The following is a 21,423-nucleotide window of genomic DNA, read 5'->3' as shown; positions in this document are numbered from 1 at the left end:
ATACACTGATTTTAATGGTTAATAGTTTGGGAATCAATAATCGATCCAGTTCTACCGCTTATCAGCTATGACCTTGGACAAATTATTCTCTATAGAACCAGAAAAACATTGTCCCCATCTCATAACTTACTGATCGTGGAGTGCTCCAGAGTATCGGGCATACAACACGTGAGCAGTGTTAGTTATTGCTCTTTTGATTATACTCTTTTTCTTTTCCCAAAAGCACTGGGTACCCAGCACTGATTTTCTCATAGTTTCTTTCAGGGGTGAGAAAATGTGGGGAGTGGTGGTCGTGGGAGGCTTCCGTTTCAGAACCTGGCATGAGGCCAGCTCTGCCTAGAGATTTTTCTCCTTATTAATTTTCTTGTCTATCTCTTTTCATCGGAGTAAAAGTGGAGTTTTAGCTTTGGAGATCATGAGGCAGCAACATTCCCAGGCACCTTCTGTTCTGTTCCCACTCCCCAGTGAACACCTTTAGATTGTAATCTCTGGTCGTGCAGCTGCTTCCCAGCAGTGGGTAACCACCGTTCTGGGCGTGGTTACAATAAAGCCTTCTTGGAAACTATTTGCACGGGGGCCCCCATAGCCAGAAGAAGGGCACTCAGCAAGCCAAGCTCTTGGCAGGCATTTGGTTCCCGATATCTGGCAGTCAGTGGACTGACGGATTCTATTTTAACTCCTGCTCGGGTCACATAGAGTCACAGGAAGGGGGCTTACTTGTCAGTCCTGTTGCTTTCCCCACCTTGTCCCTCCCACCCCCTTCTTCGTTATCATTATCATCCTTTGAAACCCTTCTGCTCAGGCTGATTTTTATCATAGATTAAAATTGCTAAGCAAACAGGCTTTGCTGTTCAGCTGTCACAAGGAAAGATGGAGTTGAAAGCATGTTTCCTGTTTTTCTTTGAATGTAGAAAAACTCTCACCCGCTCAGACACTCACACACACTCTCACCTGTACGTACACACACCCCCACACAGCGCTGTCTTTCTTTTTCTGTCTGTTTGGGAGGAGATAGGGAGAGGGCGTGTTCTTGACTCTCAGGTAGCATTCGGATGGTTTAGGAAGTTCTGCAGGCTGCTCACTTCGATATGTTAATATGACTAAAGGGTCGGGGATTCCTCCGGAGCGGTAGTGGTCTGGAGTTTGGGTAATTGTAGTCAATAAGGAAATTTCATTCTCGCTTTTTGCCTTCTCCACCCTGTCTGCCAGTCTGGGTCCACCACTCCAAACTGAGTGCCAATCACTTGTCACTCTTCAAGGGGGCCGCTGTCAGCCTGGGCAACTTGAATTTTTGACAATGTAATTACGACTCTTGCTTCCACAGTGGGAGTCTGAGCAGGACGGTGGGGCTTTTATTGATTGTTCAGCAGGGAAATTTATCAATGTCTCTCACTTCATTTCCAGTTCCTCCCTGAGAAATTTGGCTGACAGTTTCTCAGGAAAAAAACAGTCTTATGGCCTTGACTGGACTTCTGTCTTTGTCCTTTTCAAGAAATTACAAGATAGAGCATTAAATATAAATGGAAATTTCTGAGAAAAACTAATTTGTGGGGCATGATTGAAGAAAACACTGGTGCAATTGTGGCGAACATAAGAATTTGATAGAAATAAATAAGAAAAAAGTGGTCTAAATAAGCAAGTTTAGATACGGTATTCCTTTGAAAAGTACCAAGTATCTGTATTTAAATTCCATGCTTTTTACTGGTGCTGTGTTATGTGTACTATTATTATGGTTGCTAAAGAGTATCAGGCTGCCTTTAAGCATGGTCTAGTGCATGCGGAGCAGCCTGTGTTCAGAAGTGTGTTCCTGGGCAGTGGTTTTTTGTATTGTGCTCCTCAAAATCCAAGTGTTTCCTGGAAGGGCTTCAGGCATTCCACAAACAATGGAATATTGGGGGGTTCAGGAGTAAAGGCTTAAATTGCTCAAGTAAATTGATTCATTGCTTTTATTTCTATTGCATATTTGTGTTCTAAGTAATATTTCATTAGAAGAAAGAGTTCCACTGCTAGAATTGTGATTTAAAAAACTACTAGGTCATTCTTTTAACCATGGTATGTAGAGCCTTTTGAGGAGTCCGGGGCCTCTCTTTGCATGATTACTGTTGCCCCAAGACTGATTTAGCTCTGGGACATTTTCTGCAAAGTCTTCTCTTTGATGTAGGATGAAACTTTCTAGAGTCCATTTTCATTTCCTGACAGCTCCACTTTATCCAAAAATGTGTGTTTAGATCTTTGCTCTTTTGTCACCAGATCGGTCGTTTCCAATTCTGTCTCTTCTCCTTCCATAACCCTCTCCTCTTGCCCTGCCTTCCCATTTCTCCTAGTCCACGACTCCTCCCTTTTGTTCTGTCTCCCATTCTCTTGGGCTGGAAGACAAACCAGAGCTGTGACATGGCATTTTTGCATGTGGCTTTATTACTCTTAAATTGTTTGGTTTTGAGGGACAGAAGTCCAGTGCAAACAAACTTTGACAAAACTGAGGGTGTATGACCTCTTATCATCAAACTGCAGGAGGTACAGGAAGACCCTGACCTTGGACATGAATGCCTCCAGGCATCTGAATGTTCTCAGGACATACCTTCGGTCTCTCACTCTTGGGTCTCTTTGTGTTTATTGGCTTCACTCTCTCCTATTCCTTAATGGCTTCTTGGTCATTGACATTTTCTGGTTTCATGTAGACTTTGATTTCTTACCACCAAAGAAAGGAGCTTTGTGTTCTTTTAAAGAAATAACCAGGGAATGCCTCACAAAGTCCTGCTTGCTTTACCTAGCAGACTAAGGACTACACGTGGTGTGTGTGCATGTGCATGTTTGTGTGTTTGCATGAGCCTGTGTTTTGGGAAGCTGTTCACCAGAAGAAAAGGTGGTAGCCAGTCTCATAGAGGAATGTTGCCAGACACACACAAAACCGTGGGTGTCCTCCTCTAAGCTAGACTTCTACTTCAGTCTGTGAAATCTCAAAATGTCTGAAACTCATCAGCAGAAACATTCAAATATAGTGTACTATTTACTAGAAACTTGATGTGTAAAGTTAAAATCAGTTATCACTTAGGCTGCATTTAGGCTGAATAAAACAAGTGTTCAAGATCAGGCACACAAAAATACTCAAGTTTCTACTACAGAGCTTAGGGTATAGAAGTTCCCATCCAACAGCAGAAGAAGTTAAAACAAATATTGTTGAAAACTTTTGCTGTGACTAAACCCAGAATTTTAAATTTCAATGTTACTGAAAATTTTAAAAGTGTTATTTATTCCAGGTTCTTATGAAATACAATTTTCTAGTAGATGTTATAGCTTTTTTCTTCCTCCTTTCCAGGGAGCTTGGATTTCCTCAATATTGAAGTGGTTCTCTGCCTTCTCCTAGCATTTACCCCCACAAAACAGTACCTGGGAATTGATGGAAAACGTGAGCTGGTGTGGTGTGTAAATTTGCCACAGGGCTACGCAAACAGAAGTACGTTTTTTAGGAATGTTTGTGAGATGCAGTCTGGCTCAGGACAGACTTTATTTTTCTCTAGTAACTGTCATCACCTATTCTGATGGATCTTTTCCCCTGTCCTTTAACAACACCTGTGTGCCACAGTTTTCCAGTTCATTTCAGATATAAAAAAGGCCAGTCCTAATTGGTCCAATTTAAAACTCAGTCTCCTATTCATTCAATGTTTCTTTTGTCCTCCTCAAAGCTCCATCTTGAGGCACCTGGAGGGGTAGGGTGTGCTTCTTCACTCCTCCTCTCATCCTTCTTGTTTTATATTCTCTCAGAATTGGGGCATGTGGGCGAGTTAAGGCAGAAAGTTTAAAAGCTTTTTACTTAACTGTGCAGTTGTATCCTCCATTGGGTGTTGTTGCCTGCCTGGATATTACTTGCTCTCTGCAGCTTCTCCCTCCTGAGATGCCTGCATGAGATCACTGGAGCCCTGTAGGGGTTCTACCCGCTACATAGTTTCCCAGTGTGGAAGCCCTTCCTGGGTTTGCAGTCACCTTAGCATCCACCTTGGGGTTGGTCTTGGGTGAGGCACCAGGAAGTTGGTTCAAACCAAGCTACCTTCTCTGGCATCCAGTTATCCAGAGGAAACTTACAAATCCATCCACATCAAAGATGTTGTACTCATCACCCCTTTCTCTACTCTGCTCTCTGTCTAATTTTTTCCCCTGCTTGGATAAGTAGGAGTAGCCCAGCAAAAAGGCTGCATATGCAGATATCCAACCTGGGAAAAAGAAGCCAGTCTCTGAATCTTACAGGAAACTCAAGATTGGTACTTAGGAAGTCCCCTTGTTTATACTCCATCATACCTCCCTCATTAGGAAGGAAAGGAAAATGTCAGCTCACCCAGGCCGATGACTCAGTCCCATCTCTGAGGATTTCTTTGAATCTCCTTTTTTTGTTGCTCATATAGCCTGGGGTGGGCTCTGTTCCAGGGACAGCTAAGATGGCAGAGTTTGATTAGCTTCCTTTTAGTAAGCCCCAAGGAGATGTCTGCTCCCTAACTGTTTATGGCTCCCTTACCCCATAGGATGCTTGTTCCACGTTGGATCCTCCTGGTAGGTTCTGGAGGGGTAGAAGTTCTGCTCAGTGACCTGCTACGTGTACGAAAGGGCACTCTAAAGGAATGTTGCTGATGTTGTTGTTTTGCTGTGTTATGTTGTGTTTTTATTTAGGGCTCTGTTTACTCTTCTTATGTATTTAGGAAGTAAGATTAAATAAAAGGGAAGAATGGAAGAAGGAGGATGGAGAAAGCTTATTTGTTGCTTTCTGTAACCTTAAATTTAAAGAAGCTTCAACGTAGCATCAGCGTTCTGGTTAGCTGGCGTGTGGCGGATCATAATGATGCAGGGGAGTTAACACCAGTGAGCACGGTTCTAGTGTATGTGGGCCCGTCAGCGTGGTAGGGTGGCCAGTGCCTGGATGACGGCTTCTCCCTTCCGAGCAGAGGAAGATTGGTCCTTGGCTATTTATCATCCTAAATATAACCAACCCCACAAACAAGAAGTAAGGTGAAAATTTTCTCTATCCTGTCTTATTATATAGTGCTTCAAAAAAAGTCCAGAATACACTGCACAACCATTCTATGCACAATGGCAGGAAATTATGCTAAAATTTCATTGATCTGGATAAGAGTAACCTTGGAAGGATCTATACGAAAAGATTCCTTAAATTAATAGTATAAACCACACTTTAAGGAACTTGTTTAACACATTTAAGTGAACATGCTGTTTTTAAGGTCTTTTAATTTTAGGTGTTTACATGTAAATGTATACTGCTAATTAGAAATGAGTTCTAGCTATTCAATAATCCAAGTACAGCGGGAACCCCACTTAGAAACACATTGTAAGGTACTTCAAGTTTCTATATATACTTGAAAGTGTTGGTATTAGTCAGATCTTTTTTGGTTGCAAGTGACAGAAAGCCTATTCAAACAAAAAATAAGAGCATTTATTGCCTCACAGAACTGAAGAAATCTTGAGGCACAGCTGAGTCCAGGTGCTCCAGTGAAGTCATTAAGACTCTGTTTCTCTGCGACTCTTGATTATCTTCCCCCTGAGTTGGCTTCGTTTTCAGTCAAACTCTCCGTTCTTGGAGGCAGACATGGGACCCTGTGGCTCCTGATGGAAGAGAATGCCTCTTCCCAATGGCAACTGGACTCCTGAGCGAATTTCAACATCCCCCCATCACCACTTCACAACCTCCTTCTGGCTGTTCCGCCTTAGCTTTTAACAGCAGCTAATATATTGCATATGGTTTACTTATCATATTTATTGTACGTTATGAGGGCAGGGATTTTCCTTTTTTCGTTTCCTAGAATAGTCTAAACTTAGAGTTGGCTTTGAAGAAATATTTGTTGCTTGAATAACTGAGTGAAAAGCTTGAGCAAAAGCCTCAGGATTAACTTTGGTCCCATTCAAATCAGAAGCTGTTTATGCCACTGAACTAGCTACTGTGACCAGGGGAGTCTTATTGGCCAGGCTGTAAACAGCACCCAGAGCTACAGGGTCTGAGAGGGGGACTGAGGGAGGATAGTTTTTTAAAATAAGAGATGTTTTATCCAACCAGAATAAAAGACAGATAAAAAATAACTTGTCCACTTTTTAAATATTTAACAATCTAGCATTTTTAATACTCTTACTCATTTGGAATTGCAAATTAATATGGTTTTACTGGATAGCCTACACAAATATATTTCACATTTGTTTAGTGTGGCTAGGAAGATATTCAACTAACTATTTCACAAAGGAAAACCGAAGCCCTAAACATAATTAATGAAAATTCAGGATTAAAAATATATAATGACATTTTGTGATATTTTCTAGGTTTTATTATGTTTTGAAATGTTGTTAAAAAGGGGAGGTTGATTTTAAGATCCTTTTTAGTCTGAAGATCCAAGACTACATGAATCTTGATCTTGACTGGTTACTCTTTTGTATAATTATGTACATATAAGTAAGGCAAAAGCATCAATGTTGAGTATTAGGATTTGGTCCCAAGCCAAAAAACGAACCACCAGCTAGCAAGGATGTATCATGTGACTAATTGTTCTTGTCTTAATTATAAAGGGGATGGACGACTAGCTTAAGACCACATACAAAATTGGGGATGTTATCACTTAGGGGAAAGAAAGTCCAGCACAGCCAGCCCCAGTGCTCCGGGGGGAGCTGGTCGGGTCCACCGACGTCAGGCCTTTCTAGATTAGGAGGCAGATTCCAGGGAGCTACCTCCTGAACTCTTGCACTATCCTTGTGAGGGAAGAAAGACTAAGAGTAGAGACCTCCTCATTCTTTGACCTAGCGAATTTTTCATTTCCTAATGCTGTGTCAAGTATTTTCTAGAAATAACCAATTAATAGCAGCACCCTTTCCCTTTGTAGGATTGAGGAGGTAGGGATAGGGAGCTGTGAGTGTCTTTTAGCTAATGATAATAAAAATTCTATTTTGTATCAAAAGTAGTTATTGCCATGTTATAAGTATTAGTACTATCGTAGAATATTTTGACCACACAAAAGATAAATTGAGAAAGTATTTCTCATGTTAGAACAATAGATTTTTTAAAAAAAATTGTAATCTTCTATCTAAAATCTCAACTGTTGATAGAATGAAGTAGTGAAAATAGTACCTAAGGCCTTAAATTTTCTATCTAGTATCTATAGCTTTAAACTTTTCCCCTTATTTTCCTTTGACAATGTTATTCATGAATTGATAAGTTACTATATTAATCGGGATTCTCTGGAAAAACAGGCAAATATGTATATTTCTGTGCATATGTGTATGTGTGTCTATATATACACATTACACATATGTGTGTGTGTCTGTGTATGTGTGTGTGTATATATATATATATGGAGAGAGAGAGAGAGAGATTTATTACAGGCAGTTGGTCCATGGAATTATGGAGGCTGAGAGATCCCAAGATCTGCAGTCAGCAAGCTGGAAACCCAAGACAACAGACATGTAGCTCCCAGTCCAAATCCAAAGGCCTAAAAACCAGCAGAGCCAACGGTGTAACTTCTAATCTGAAAGCCAGCAGACTGCAGATCCAAGAAGAGCTTGATGTTTCAGTCTGAGTCTGAAGTCCAGATAAGGCCAGTGTCTCAGTTCAAGTAGTCAGGAAGGAGTTCCCTCATACTCAGCCTTTGTGTTCTATTCAGGTCTTCAGTTGACTGGAAGAGGCCCACCCACATTCGGGAGGGCAATCTGATTTATTCAGTCTACTGATGCAAATGTTATCGCAACTAGAAACACCCTCATACATACACATAGAATAATGAATAATGTTGGGCCAAATGTCTGGGCACCCTGTAGCCCAGTCAAGTTGACATATAAAATTAACCATCAGAGTCACCAAAGTGGACCTTATTTTCTATAACTGACTCTGTATCATATCTTGGACAGATAATCCAGGAAGTTGTCAAGCCTCTTACTTTGCCACAAAGCTAGCTTCTCAGGGGAAAATAACTAGCTCCAAGATCCATCTCTTCCTCTCAAGTTTGCTATAGCTTCCTTTCTTCCTGCTAGAATGTGGTAATCTTTGCTGCCATTCTGCATCTTCTCTAGAGAAGCTTGACTTTGCTCAGTCATGCAGTCCTGATTCACTTGTCTTCCTGTGGACAAGTGTTAGGAGTGTGGGCTCTTGTAGCAGACTGCTTGGGTCAAGATCCCATTTCTACCATTAACTAGATAGTGGACCTTGAAAAACTTAACTCCTCAGTGTTTCAGTTTTCAAATCTATAAAATGAAGATGATGCCAAAACATCTCTTATAATGTTGTTATGTGGTTTCAATGAAAGAAAACATGTAAAGTACTCAGCACAGTGGTGGGCAATACTCAATAAATGTTAGTTATTGCTATTGTTATATGTGCCTATAGTGTTGATTTGGTGAAGTGGCCTCATTGTTATTCTAGGAAGGATGGGATGGTGTTTATTGTCTTACAGCAACCTGTCAGCCAGAAACCTGACTGTCATTCTTGATACCTTCTTTATCATCCTGACTCACATCGCATCCATCACCATGTCTTGTTGATTTTAATTCTTGTATAACTCATGAGCTCATGTACTTCTCTCCACCTCCATTACTGTCATCTTAGTTTATGATACTTTCAACTTATGTCTGGACTATTCTGTAAGCCTTCTAATTTATCTACTGGTTGCCACTTTTGTTCTCTCCAATTCATTCTTTGCTCTGGAGCCAAGGTGACCTTTTAAAAACACAAATCTGTTTATAGCATGCTGCTACTGAAAACTCTTCAGTGGCTTCTCATTGTTTCTCAGATAAAGTCCAAAATTTCTCCCATGGCTATAATGCCCTATCTTGACTTAGGTCCCTGCTTATATCTTCTGCTTTGTTTTCCAGCCCTCCCTCCCCCACCCCATGCTCCAATAGCAACTTCCTTTTAGTTTATTAAATGGTTAATGTGTTCAAGATTTTACATTTTTTACATTTTTTCAGTACCACAAGAAACTCAACTTTGTTAAGTAAATGGAAAGCCATATAGGCAGAAGATGGTGATTTTTTCCTTCAAAGAGAATTCTTCCATATGCATCATCAAAGCAATACTGTTAATAGTATTGCTTTCAGCCTGGTCATGGAGAAGGAGTATCATTGAATTGGGTATTATATTCAGTATTTATTAAAATTGGATTTTACCTAGATCCTGGCACTTTATAATTTTCAAAGCTGCTTCCCATTCTTGCTTCTTGCTTAACTCTCACAACCACCCTGTGAAGTAGGAGAGACTGGGATTATTGCTTTCATTTTAGAGATGATGAAACAGGGGCCCGGAAGGGGAGGTAACTCAAATTTATTCCATCCTCTTCATGGGCTTAAAGACATGGACTTACTTCTATTTTGTGTACATATAGGTGGTTTTACCTGTGGCAGAAAGACAAACAAAAGATACTTATTCCTGGTTTCTGAAACCGTCTTCTCAATTTCGATTTTTTCAGGTTATTTTGGGATCCCAAGTAGGGCTTTATTCCTATGGCTCCCCTTGCAACTTTCCCGATAGAGGTATAAAGAACCTACTTATTTCCCAGTTTCTTGTTTACCTTTCAGTACTTTTATGGAGTTTTCTGACCTCTGTGATGGAAAATCTATAAATATTTTCCTTTATGGTTTCTGCCTTTGATTCCATGTTTAGAAATTCTTTTCTATGCAAAGACTATATAACAATTTACCTATTTGTTTTTTTAGTACTTTTATTGTTTCTTTTTTTTTTTTTTCTTTTCATATTTGGGTCTTTAACCAGGGTCAGCAAACTATGGCCCATGGACCAAATCTGGTCCATTGCTTGTTTTTGTAAATAAAATTTTACTGAAGCACAACCATGCTCATTTGTTTGGGTATTATCTATGGCTGCTTCACACTACAATGGTAAAGTTGAGTCATTATGTCAGAGGCTGCCCTGCCTGCTAACCCAAAACTTTGTACCATCTGGCTCTCTACAGAAAACATTTGCTGACTCCTACTTTAATCAATCTAGAATTTATTTTCATATAGTTTATAAGTTGGTTATCTAAGTTTTTAAAACGGATAACCAATTTTCTCAACATTATTTATTCAACAGTGCAATTGTAGTAGGTTGGAAAATGACTCCCGAGTATGTTCGTGTCCTAATCCCTGGAACCCACAAATGTTACCTTATTTGGCAAAAGGAATTTGCAGGTGTGATTAAATTAAAGATCTTGCAATGGGGAGATTATACTGGATTATCCAGGTGGGTCTCATGTGATCACATTGACCCCTATAAGAGGGATGCAGGATGAGTCAAAGCAGAAGGTGATGTGATGATGGTAGCAGAGACTGGAGTGGTGTGATTTGAAGCTAGAAGAAGGGGCCACAAACCAAGGACTACAGGCAGCCACTAGAAGCTGAAAATGGAAAGGAAATGAATTTTCCTCTCAGAGCCTCCACAGAAAGGTGTCAACACCTTAACTTTATCGCAGTGAACCTAATTGCAGAATTCTGACCTTCAGAACTACAAGATAATGAATTTGTGTTGTTTTAAAACACAAATTTTGTCATTATTTGTTAGAGGAGCAATAGAATTAAGTATGTCTTGAGATAGCAATGGCCCTTTTAGGAATTTATTTTAAGGGGATGATAATCAGTATGCACAAAAATTGTACTGAAGGATCCAAGCAATTCAATAACAAGGAAAAATAAAACCTGATTTAAAAGTGGGCAAAGGACCTGAGGAGTAGACATTTCTTAACAGAAAACATACAAGTAGCCAACAGGAATGTGAAAAGGTGCTCAACATCACTAATCATCGGGGAAATACAAATTGGAACCACAACGAAATATCACTCACATGTGTTAGAATGGCTGTTATGAAAAAGATAAAAAAATACACATTGATGAGGGTATGAAGAAAAGGGAGCCCTTGTACACTGTTGGTGGGAATGTAAATTACTATAGCCATTATAAAAAACAGTATGGAAGTTCCTGAAAGAATTAAAAGTAGAACCACCATATGATCCAGCAATCCAATTTCTGGATACGTATAGAAAAGGGAATGAAATCGGTATGTTAAAGAGATATTTGTACTCGCATGTTTATTGAAGCATTATTGTAATAGCTAAGATATGAAATCCACGTAAGTGTCCATCAGTGAATGAGTGAATAAATAAAATGTGGTATGCAATGGAATATTATTCAGCTTTAAAAAGGAAGGAAATCCTGTCATTTGTGACAACGTGGATAAACCTGGAGGACATATGCTGAGGAAAAAAGCCAGGCACAGAAAGACAAATACCTGTGTGATTTCATTGACATGTCCACATATCTAACAATTCAACTCATGGAAACAGAGAAGCAGAATGGTGGTTGCCAGTGACTGGGGGGAGAGCAATGGGGAATGGGGAGATCTTGGTCAAAGGGTAAAAAGTTGCAATTATCCAGGCTAAATAAGTTCTGGAGATCTATTGTACAGCACGGTGGTTATAGTTAACAATAATGTATTATACATGTGAAAATTGCTAAGAGAGTAAATCTTAAATGTTCTCACCACAAAACAATAAATATGTGAGATCCTGGATATATTAACTAGTTTGATTTAATTATTTCATAATATACATGTATATCAAATCATCATGTTGTGTATCAAAACATCCTGTTGTACACTGTAAGTATATATAATTTTTGTCACTTTAAAAAACAGTAAAAAAATTATGCTCAAGAATGCTCACATCTACATTATGAGAGAAAAATATCTGAAATAAACAAAATATGGAGAAGTCAGGGATGAGTATAAAAATATACTATTTTATATGGGATACTGTGATACCATCATGATGTCAAATAATGTATAATATAGTTGAAAGATATTCCCTTCATATTAAATAAAGAAAATTCACAAAAATGATGTACACAGAATTACCACATTTTTGCTTAAATATGAAATTTTGTCAGCATTAACATAGAAAAGGAATGGTAGGAAAAACATATGTTAATATTATTCTGTTGTGTTAAGATCCTGAGTGGTTTTATTGTTTGTTTTTTTTTTTTTGCTTCTCTATAGTTTTACTTTATATATTATGCATTTGTTGATTTTCTCAAAAGAAATTATGTTGTTTAAAACTAGCCCTTTCTCTCCTCACTATCCTTTCCACTCTAAAGCATAAACCATAGCAATGATTTTCAAAATGAATATCTATCCGATCAGGCATATATCTGGATTTTTATGTATTTTGGGTCAGTGAACAGAAGTGAATATTAAATACATTCCATAGAAGCCTTTAGCTTTGACCACATGGATTTTGCACCCCTAACTGAAGATGTTCCACTAAGGGCTGTATGGTCTAACCATGACATTTGTTGAAATGGCCTGACATCCTCACAGGAGCAAGAAACAGGGTACCTGGATGTTTCCTCTTATATTACAATGCTCTATTTTCTGGGTATTTAAAACTTTATCCTTTGATTCTTCACAGTGACTTATTTTGAACCAAAGTAGCAACAGCCAAGCTTAAATTGGGTAGAAACAAAAGTTAGCTTTTTTTTTTTTTTTCTTAACACCTCTAGAAAAGGCTTTCAGTCAAAGTATGGCTCATTGGATCATCCATGTAATCTTGGTTAGCCTTTGTCTAGTGCCAGAAGAATGGTGGACTCACTTATCAGCATTGGGAACAGACTTTGTACCTAATTCCCTTTCATCACAGTGTAGAAATGTTTGCTGATTAGCTGAGGGTGCACATCAGATGATTGCACTGGCCACCCTCCCTTTGTGCAGTCATAGGTGCCCTGTTCACTCAGAACCACTGGAGATGGACCAGTGATGATGCAGAAGGGTCATAGTGTGCACACACAGCTGAGCTCACTCAGGATCCCCGGCTGGGTTTTGTCTTCACCCAAGCCCAAGACATCACAGCAAGTGATTCTCAAGGGCAGAGGGAAATGGCATATGAAAAAATGTCCCCATTGCATCTCTTTGGATTGCCAGATAGCCTTATATCAATGCTAATGTCATTGTCTTCTGATGGACAGTAAATTGGATCACTCCTAATTCATAAATGGTTTGGGTTCAAAAAGTTTCCTATAAGTTGGTTGTTTGGAATTTGAAATATATCTTTCTTAAAGAAATGTAGATAAACCTTGTTATTAAGTACCCAGGTGAGCTCTCAAAAGCCCATTTCACCTAAATCTCCTTGCTGTCTAATGCTAATGAGTGTATAGTGGCCGGCTACTGAGTTTAAGATGAATTCTGTAGGGAAGTAGTCCATTTCCAACCTGGGATGCCAGCGGAACATCTCTCTCCATTTGGGCTCTACTGTCTCAATTCTTTTCTTATTTAGTACTACCAACAGGGCACCACCTGTTCCCTCTGCCCTGGGGGTGGCTTCTGTGGCCAAGAGGTAAGCTCCTGGCAGAGTGTATATTCTGGGAGCAAAAAGCCGGCACAGATGCAAGGTGGAGGAATCAGCAACAGATGGACTGTCCCTAATTCTTCTGGTTACTTATCACTTCCTACTGTTGTTAGAGATGGCATATGATCAGAGAATCTGGGCCAGATGCTGGAAGGAGGAAGGGAGTAATGAGCAACAATTGAAAGGCAGCATTTTCTCTCCATCTCTCTCCCCTCCAAGCTCATGTTCTGCTGCTATGCACCTTACTTTCTGGTAGGGGTGAAGTGAACAGTGGGGTGAGGCACAAGACATAGCAGATGGGGCATCCAGACCTTAACAATAGCAGAAAAGCTAGCCCAGCATGGTGGTGTAGTCCTGGCTATTCAGAGGCAGAGGCAGGAGGATCACTTGAACACTCGGGAGTTTGAGGTTACCGTGAGCTGTGATGACGCCGTTGCATTCTAGATCAGGCAACAGAACAAGACCCTGTCTCAAAACAAAACACCACCACCACCACCAAAAACAATAGCAGAAAAGAGCCAGGGTATGGAGAAGAATGAGTCCCCCATCAGTTGCATGGAGGGTTAAGACTTTCTCTCTGCTGCATTGTTTATTTAGGAGGTAAGTGTGTGTCTTAGTCTGTTCATGCTGCTATAACAAAATGCCCGAGACTGGGTAATTTATAAACAATAGAAATGTATTTCTCACAGTTCTAGAGGCTGAGAAGTCCAAGATCAAGTTGGTGTAGGCGTTTGGTCTCTGGTGAGGACTTTCTTGCTGAGTCCTCACATGGCAGAAGGGTGGAAGGGGCAAATGGCTCCCTTGCACCTCTTTTATAAGGGTGCTAATATTACCCATGAGGGCCTGGCCTCACAATTTAATCACTTCCTAAATTCCCCACCTCTTAATACTATTGCACTGGCAGTTAAGTTCCAATATATGAATTTTGGGGGACACATTCAGACAATAGCAGTGTGTGTCTTTGTTATTTGATTTTCTTCCTTCTTTTGCTCCTCTTAGGTTTTTTCTTGTCCACCCCATCTTCAAATTGTGGTGTTCATATACTTCATTTATAAATTTATACTTTCTCTCAAGTAATCCCATCTACTTCTATGGATTAATCCCTATTTTTATATTTCTTTATATAGCTAGCTTCAGACCTGTCTTCTGAGCTCCAGACTGAACCTGTCACTTGAATATTCTCTTTAATATCTAAAATGTGACCTTTCTAAAATGGTCATCTAAAGCTTAAGGTACCTGAGACCGAATACCACTAGAACATTTGCTCACTGTTGTATTTCCATACCTGGAACAGTGCATGATGCACTGTACTCAATAAATATTTATTGCATGGATTCTTTATTTCTTTCCCTAATATCCCTGTTCATCTACCACCTTGCTTCAGCTATGGATCAGTGAGGTATGACTGACATCCCCCAATCACTTAGTTCTCTCGATGCTCCAAAAATGTCTTAAATTTATATCTTTCTCTCTAGATCCGCTGTCTAACTCTGCTTCAAACTTCCACAACTTCCTGCCTGAACTTCTGTGTGAACCTTCTACATTACTACAATTAGCCTTCGACATAGACTTCCTACTTTCACTCACTTTCCTAAAGTTTATTCTTCACACAACATTCGGGGTGATCTTTAAAAACGTAAATTCATTCATGTAACTATTTTGAATAAAATTCAAGGTTTTTAAAACAGGCCAACAAAGTCCTGCATTATTTTGCCCAGTCACACCGTGCCTTCTTGTTCATGTGCTCCAGACGTCTGATTTCCATTTAGTTCCTAGAACACATCAGGTTCTCTCTTTCCCCACTGGCCAGTTCTTGCCCATCTTAGAACTTGACGCATTCTCCTCAATGTGCAGTAAGTACATTTTCCCCCTAAAGATTCTCTCCCCTTAGTGTGATATGTGTACTATGGGCTTAAAACAGTTTCACAACAGTATGATTCCTTAGGTGTCATCCCAAATATTCCTTTGGTAGTTTCCAAATCTAAGTTCTTCAGTGAGACCCTTTCTGGCTGGATCCTGCTCACCTCTTCGGGGGAGAGGGGCTCTCATTAGGCCCCCACACTTTCTGTGCACCTGTACTCCAGCCAGGCCACATACGTAGCAGTTATTTGAGTGTCCCATACCATTGTATACATCATTGCCATTGCCTGGAATGCTCTGCCCGTTTTGTATCAGGCCCACTTTGGCTGATTCCTCAACAACCACTCCCTTGGTGTGAGTGAGGTGCTCCATGTCTGTGCACCCGCAGATGTTGGGTGTCCCTCTGTCTTAACTCTTAGCATGATGCATTTCTGATTTTTGTCTATTTCTTATCCTGATCATGCACCTTGGAGGAAAGGGACCCTGTTTTCTTTATGTTTGTCTTCCTAGTGCTTGACAAATGTTCTTCTACACATATACGGCATTCATTGTTTTGCTATGGATAATGGTCAAGCTGTATCTAGAAATAAGGTGGAAATAATTTGTGTGTATTTGAGGACAGTATTTCTAGTTCTTTGATGAGTCCCTTTGTACTTATATTCAGATATGAACATTATTTTAATGAAATGATTCCTTCTCTTTCTACTTTCTCTCTCTCATTCTCTCTCCCTCTCCCTCTCTGGTCTTCTAAATGATTTGGGAAGGTCTGGGCAGTTACTCACTTGGAATAAAGATTTAAGCCCTACAAAATAAGCAAACAGAGGACAATTAGTGATTTTAAAGTGTGTTAACCCACGAAGACTATTTTCTTTCTCTCCATGCCCATTTGGTAAGAATTGTTCTCTGGGACTGTGTAATTATGGATGAATGACATTGAAACGCTTGAACAATAATTTGTAGGAAATACAATTATGAGTAGAAGTCATTAGTGGGAGTAAATGAATAGTTGGTTGGTTAACCGGTCAATGTTGAAAGCCCAAAGTGGTTAAACATTGTATTAAATTACAAGTTAAAAGCACAGTCCTTTTTCATTTAAAGATATTCATAAATTATTGAGCTTTTTAAACTGTATTTTTGTATGTTTTTTGATTTGTGGTACCGAAAGGAAGAGAGCTGCCCAACCTGGGTTTTAAGAGTTCTATGAATAGAAATGACTCACATTTGAAATGTGCATAATACTTTCTTCATCAGAGAAGTCAGTCACTCCACCTTGTGTGACATTTAAATAACATTTATGAAGTAATGAATATGATTTTTTGAGTATCAAAGCTAATTGGGTACAGTTAATTTATAGCTATTTCCAGAGGCTAGGAATTCCATTCCATTACTCGTCTAATTCTCTGGTCCTGGATTCAGAAAACCCAATTTCAGAACTTGGTGCTAGTATTTATTACTATGTAATCTTATTTTTGAAGAATCTTAGTTTCCTATCTGAATAATCTGTAAAAATAAATAACAAAGCCCCTAAACTAAACAGTTCTTATTTCAGAATACAACTAATTAGCATAGGTTGGGTTTATTCTAAGTTCTCAATAAATGTTTGTATTGTTTTTTCCTGTCTTTTACATATTGAATATTACATACTCAGTTGGGTATATATCTGATGCGGGTTTACAAGTGATTGTCCAGAAGAACATATTTAAAATAATTAATTTAAACCACTCTGAGTTGACTGCTAATCATGAGTCCAGGACTGTGTTGGGCATTGTGACATATACAAAGGAAACATAAGGCAGTGGCTCTGCATTCATGGTGCTGTTCAGGTGGGGAGATGAGACATGCACTGTAATAACTGCAGAATAACTTAGCACTGAAATAGACGGTCGTAGAACTGAGGTCTCCCCAGGCCTCCCTATGCCTGCTGAGCCTGTGGCTATTTCAACAGTGATAAAAATTTTTACTGCCTGCAGCCCCCAACTCCCCGAGAACTTCCATCTCTTTTCAACATTCCTGACTGCTTGTTACAGGTTTTCTCACAATGTATTTCATGCAAGTTCATCAACCAGTCTGTCTGCCATAATCACCACGAGGCATCTTTCATGCTCTTTTCCTCCTACTTTGGCTTCCTTGGTCATTGTTATCCATTCATGAAGGTGGTGGGGGCCGTCTCCTCCCTGCCTCCACTGCTGGAACTGCCATGAGGATAGTGAATGCATGAGTCCAAGGGAACAGGCCTGCATTGTCCCCAGGTGATTGAACCCCAAGGTGTGGGACTGCGCTGCGTCCCATAATGAAATACGGTGACTGCCTCTCTGTGCCACTCAGGGTCCCACCTGATCACTTGGATACCAAAACTTTGGGGTGCTTGCTTCTCCATGTCTCTATCATGATTTTCCTCATTCAGGGAATATTTATGGAGCACCTGTTATAGGCTAGACACTGTGAAAGGCATTGGTGCTATGATGGTGAGCAAATACAGGTATGGTTTTTGCTGTTATGTTTAGAGGGGGAAACAAACAGATAATTACGGTCATAGAGGTCAAATTGCAGTTGTGTTAAGTGCTAGAAAGGAGAGAGACATGGTGATATGACAAATTACAGCACAGGGTTTGACTAGTCAGGGAGTGTTGGATGCTTCTCTCAGAACTACGTTCTGATAATGCAGCAGAATGGGTTGGCAAAAGAATCCCAGGCAGAGGAGCATCGAGTGAAAAGCCATCTGGAGAGTTCTTTCAGGTTCTTACTTCAGGTTCAGTCATGGGGCCATGTGGTCAAGAGAGAGGGCCTCTATCTGAGGCAGATCCCTTGTCTTCTCTGTCACACTCTCTTCCCTCATCTGCTTCTTTGCTCATGCTGCTTCCCTCATGCACAGCAACTTAAATAAACAGCCCACAAACCAAACCATGCAGACATACTTGGGTTTGCCTGAATACCAGATATACATGCAGATTTCGCTCAGGTAAGGATCTCACATCACTGTAAGGTCTGTAGGAGGCAGTGAAGTTGGTGCCTTCAGGAGGAGGCTGAAATGCTCCCTGAAATTCAGTGGGGCTTGAGCTGTGCTTTGGAAGGATAGGAGAGAGGAAGCAGGCAGGGCACAAGGGTGGGAGGAACAAAATTGGCAAAGGAATAGAGGTGGGAATGATCCTATTAAATGAGAAGAGGTATAAAGAGACTGGACTTCCTGGAACAAAGTTTATTAAGAAATCAGAGACCATAAAGTAGGGTCACATTACAGAGTCTGGAAGGGAATTTGGGGCTTTGTTCCTGAGTACTGTAGGGAAATACTGCAGGTTAATGGACAAAGAAGGGATGTAATTAAAATAACTTAGCAGATTTTTTTTTTAAAGAAGATAATGAGGAATGGTTAAAAGAACAAAGGCTATTTGTAAAAGGTCTATCTCAGGTTGTTATTATAATAGTTATGACATCTTGAGTTTGAGATGATGTTAGCTCATCCAAATGTTGATATCTTCCATGTAGCTAGAAACATGGGGTCAGTACTCATGAAACACCCAGGCTTGATGTTTTAGTGATACACATAGAGATGTTATTTTTGCAATGAGAGTGGATAAGTTATGAAATAATTTTACTGCTTTCTAAAGGCTCTGTCTACACTTCAAAGGACATATGTTTATTTTAATAGTTAAAAATGCACTTTGAAGATTCTCTGTGATTTTTTTCATTCATTTGGACTTTACCATTATTTGTAGGAATAATTAGTTGAAGAAATATTTTTGTTGTCTCTACTGTTGGTTCCGCTGTGTGTAGCTTGCATGTTGGCAGGTATGTAGCAGGTGTTTGTTGCATACTGACTGGGGTATTATAAACAATTAATCACAAAGTTTGATAGCATTTTGTCTCTGATAAACATTTTCCTATGCTTGGTAGAGATTTTTCTATGTAGACATTCAAGGATGGGTCATAAAAATTCACACATATATACATATACATTTAAATAACCTTTATTTCATTTTATTGTTCCCAAAGGTTAAAATATACAAACAAGGAATAAAATTAAAATTATTTTCTGTTGGGATGATTTATGTCTTAATTTTCACCTGCCCTATAATTAGAAATTTTGAACTCTGTAAATTTTTTTTAAGATAAAATTATTGCCCAAGTAAACTTCAGAAATTACATCATTAACCCAGAGACCTTTCTCAGCCTAAAACAACATTATTGGTACAAGTGCCTCCACACACAGAGACAAATAAGTAAAGAGGAAAGTTTAAAATAATTTGAAAATGATTTATTGTAGGTCACCTCTGTAGCTAGAGATTCAAGTATTATTACTTTACTTTAGTGCAACAAGGGAGGACAGTAACTTGCTGTGGGCTAAAGGTAAATTATGATCTATTGCAAAGGAGGAAGGAAATATACTAAGGGAAGAGGAAGGAGTTGGGAGTAAGCCATGTTTTTTTCTGAAGTATTGTTTCAGATAATGCCTTGAAAAAAATCATTGCCTTGGCACTTGCTGAAAAAGGCCAGAGTAAACTGTGGTACAGATGACCTTCTTGAATCTTTGATAATGAAGGACTAGTGTCTGGTATGGGGATGGCCAGATGGATACACCTGAGTGGAACACAAACTAAGATATCTAGAGTCGTAAGTTCCTCCTTTTTCAACTTTGCTTAGCCGTCCTATCCTACCCTAGTTTTAGAGTTTGAAGAAGTCATTTAATATACCAAGACTTAGTACAACCCATTATAAGGTAATTTTGATTTTCCACTCTACTTACATTATTTGTGGAGTAAGTTGAAGTCTTTGTATTGGAAATCAGTTGTGGAACATCTACATTAGAGAGTCTAAAAACCATTTGTTTTTGTCTGGAATAAAAAAAGAGGTGGTAAAATTTCTTTCTCAAAACACAGTGTGATGGAGGGAAGGAAGAGAAAAGACTAACTTACATTGAAGGTCTATTATGTGGCAATATCCAAACTAGATGTTTCATAGATATTATCTCATTTAATCCTCCCAAAAGCCTATGGTGGGAGACCTTGCTACTTCTGTTTCTAACTGAGGAAACTGGAGCCCACTAGCAAGTATCTTACCCCAAGGAACATGGTTAGAATGTGGCAAGGCTGTGATTCAAATGTAAGTTGAGTCTGACTACAATTTCTGTGCTTTTCACACCTCACTACTCCCTATCCTGGATTACTTTTTTATTGACGCTTGTTATAGATGAGAAAACTAGTATCAAACAAAACAAAACGAATGTCCAAAATTTGGTGCTTATCTATGCTGAAGCTTGCTCTCCCAGGTTCTTCTTGCACAGAATTCTTTGGCTGAATAGCATCACATTCTTATTAAACATTAGCATATCTAAACACGTTTTCCTTGGGCTGCTTTAGGTTCACTACCAGAAGTAATTGTCACCCATCTTCGAGCAGCTGCCCATGCCCGAGACACAGTGTTGGCTCTGGAAGATGCTGTGGACTGGCAGCCTGGGGATGAAGTTGTCATCATCAGTGGAACCGATGTCGAAGGTGCCAAACCGATGGACGAGATTGTCACCGTGGAAACTGTGCACAAGGCAGACCTCTATCTTAGGTCACCCTTGAGGTACTGAGTGTCAGCTTGGCTAAGTGTACATGAAAGAAGATGAGGTCTTGATTGTGTTGGGGTCTGGATATTTGTTTGTCTTTCAGGGATGCATTTTTACATTAAATAATGCTAACATTTTGACAAGAAAATTATAAAGCATGAAACGTTTTGACGATTTAGATTTCTTAGATAACTTTCTCTTGTAAGACTCTAGAACTTCTGCCTCCCGGCAAGCGGTCAGTGCAATAATCAGCATGGTTCCTAATTTTCACATAGTTGTGCCTGCAGGTTACTATTCTGTATTTGAGTTGCTGAAGAAATAGACTCCTAAGAAAGAATGATGCTTATCTAGTGGCTTACTATTCCTAATAAGATTTGGAGTAATGTTTTCAGATGTATCTCCCTCTTTTTTTCAGATATTCTCACAACTTCACAGAGAGTTGGGTGGCTGGAGAGCGCCGTATATTAAAAGTCACAGTGGCTCTTCTGAGCAGGAGTATTACTATACAAGGAAATCTCACCAATGAGAGGGCGAAGCTCCTTGCTTCATGCCAGGAAGCCGAGGCTCCACAAGGTAGAAAAGTATCTTGTTGGAAAGTCCAATGAGTGAAAAAGAATGTTCTCACTGTCAAATGCTGTATAGCATTGCTATGGTTGA

The 21,423-nt window shown here is 39.5% G+C and overlaps 1 protein-coding gene across 1 annotated transcript in view; it reads left to right on the top strand.

Annotated features, from left to right (window-relative positions):
- PKHD1 (PKHD1 ciliary IPT domain containing fibrocystin/polyductin) overlaps window positions 1-21,423 on the top strand; it is a 412,333-nt gene that overhangs the window by 159,057 nt on the left and 231,853 nt on the right. The window contains exons 38-39 of the mRNA XM_069487338.1: window positions 20,573-20,783; window positions 21,182-21,339. Of these exons, the coding sequence (XP_069343439.1) occupies window positions 20,573-20,783; window positions 21,182-21,339 (369 nt within the window). The remainder of the gene's footprint in view (window positions 1-20,572; window positions 20,784-21,181; window positions 21,340-21,423) is intronic.

This window comes from Eulemur rufifrons, chromosome 15, assembly GCF_041146395.1.
Source record: "Eulemur rufifrons isolate Redbay chromosome 15, OSU_ERuf_1, whole genome shotgun sequence".
Taxonomy (NCBI): Eukaryota; Metazoa; Chordata; class Mammalia; order Primates; family Lemuridae; genus Eulemur; species Eulemur rufifrons.
The sequence above is the reverse complement of the archived record's forward strand: the minus strand, read 5'-3'. Positions and strand labels throughout refer to the sequence as shown.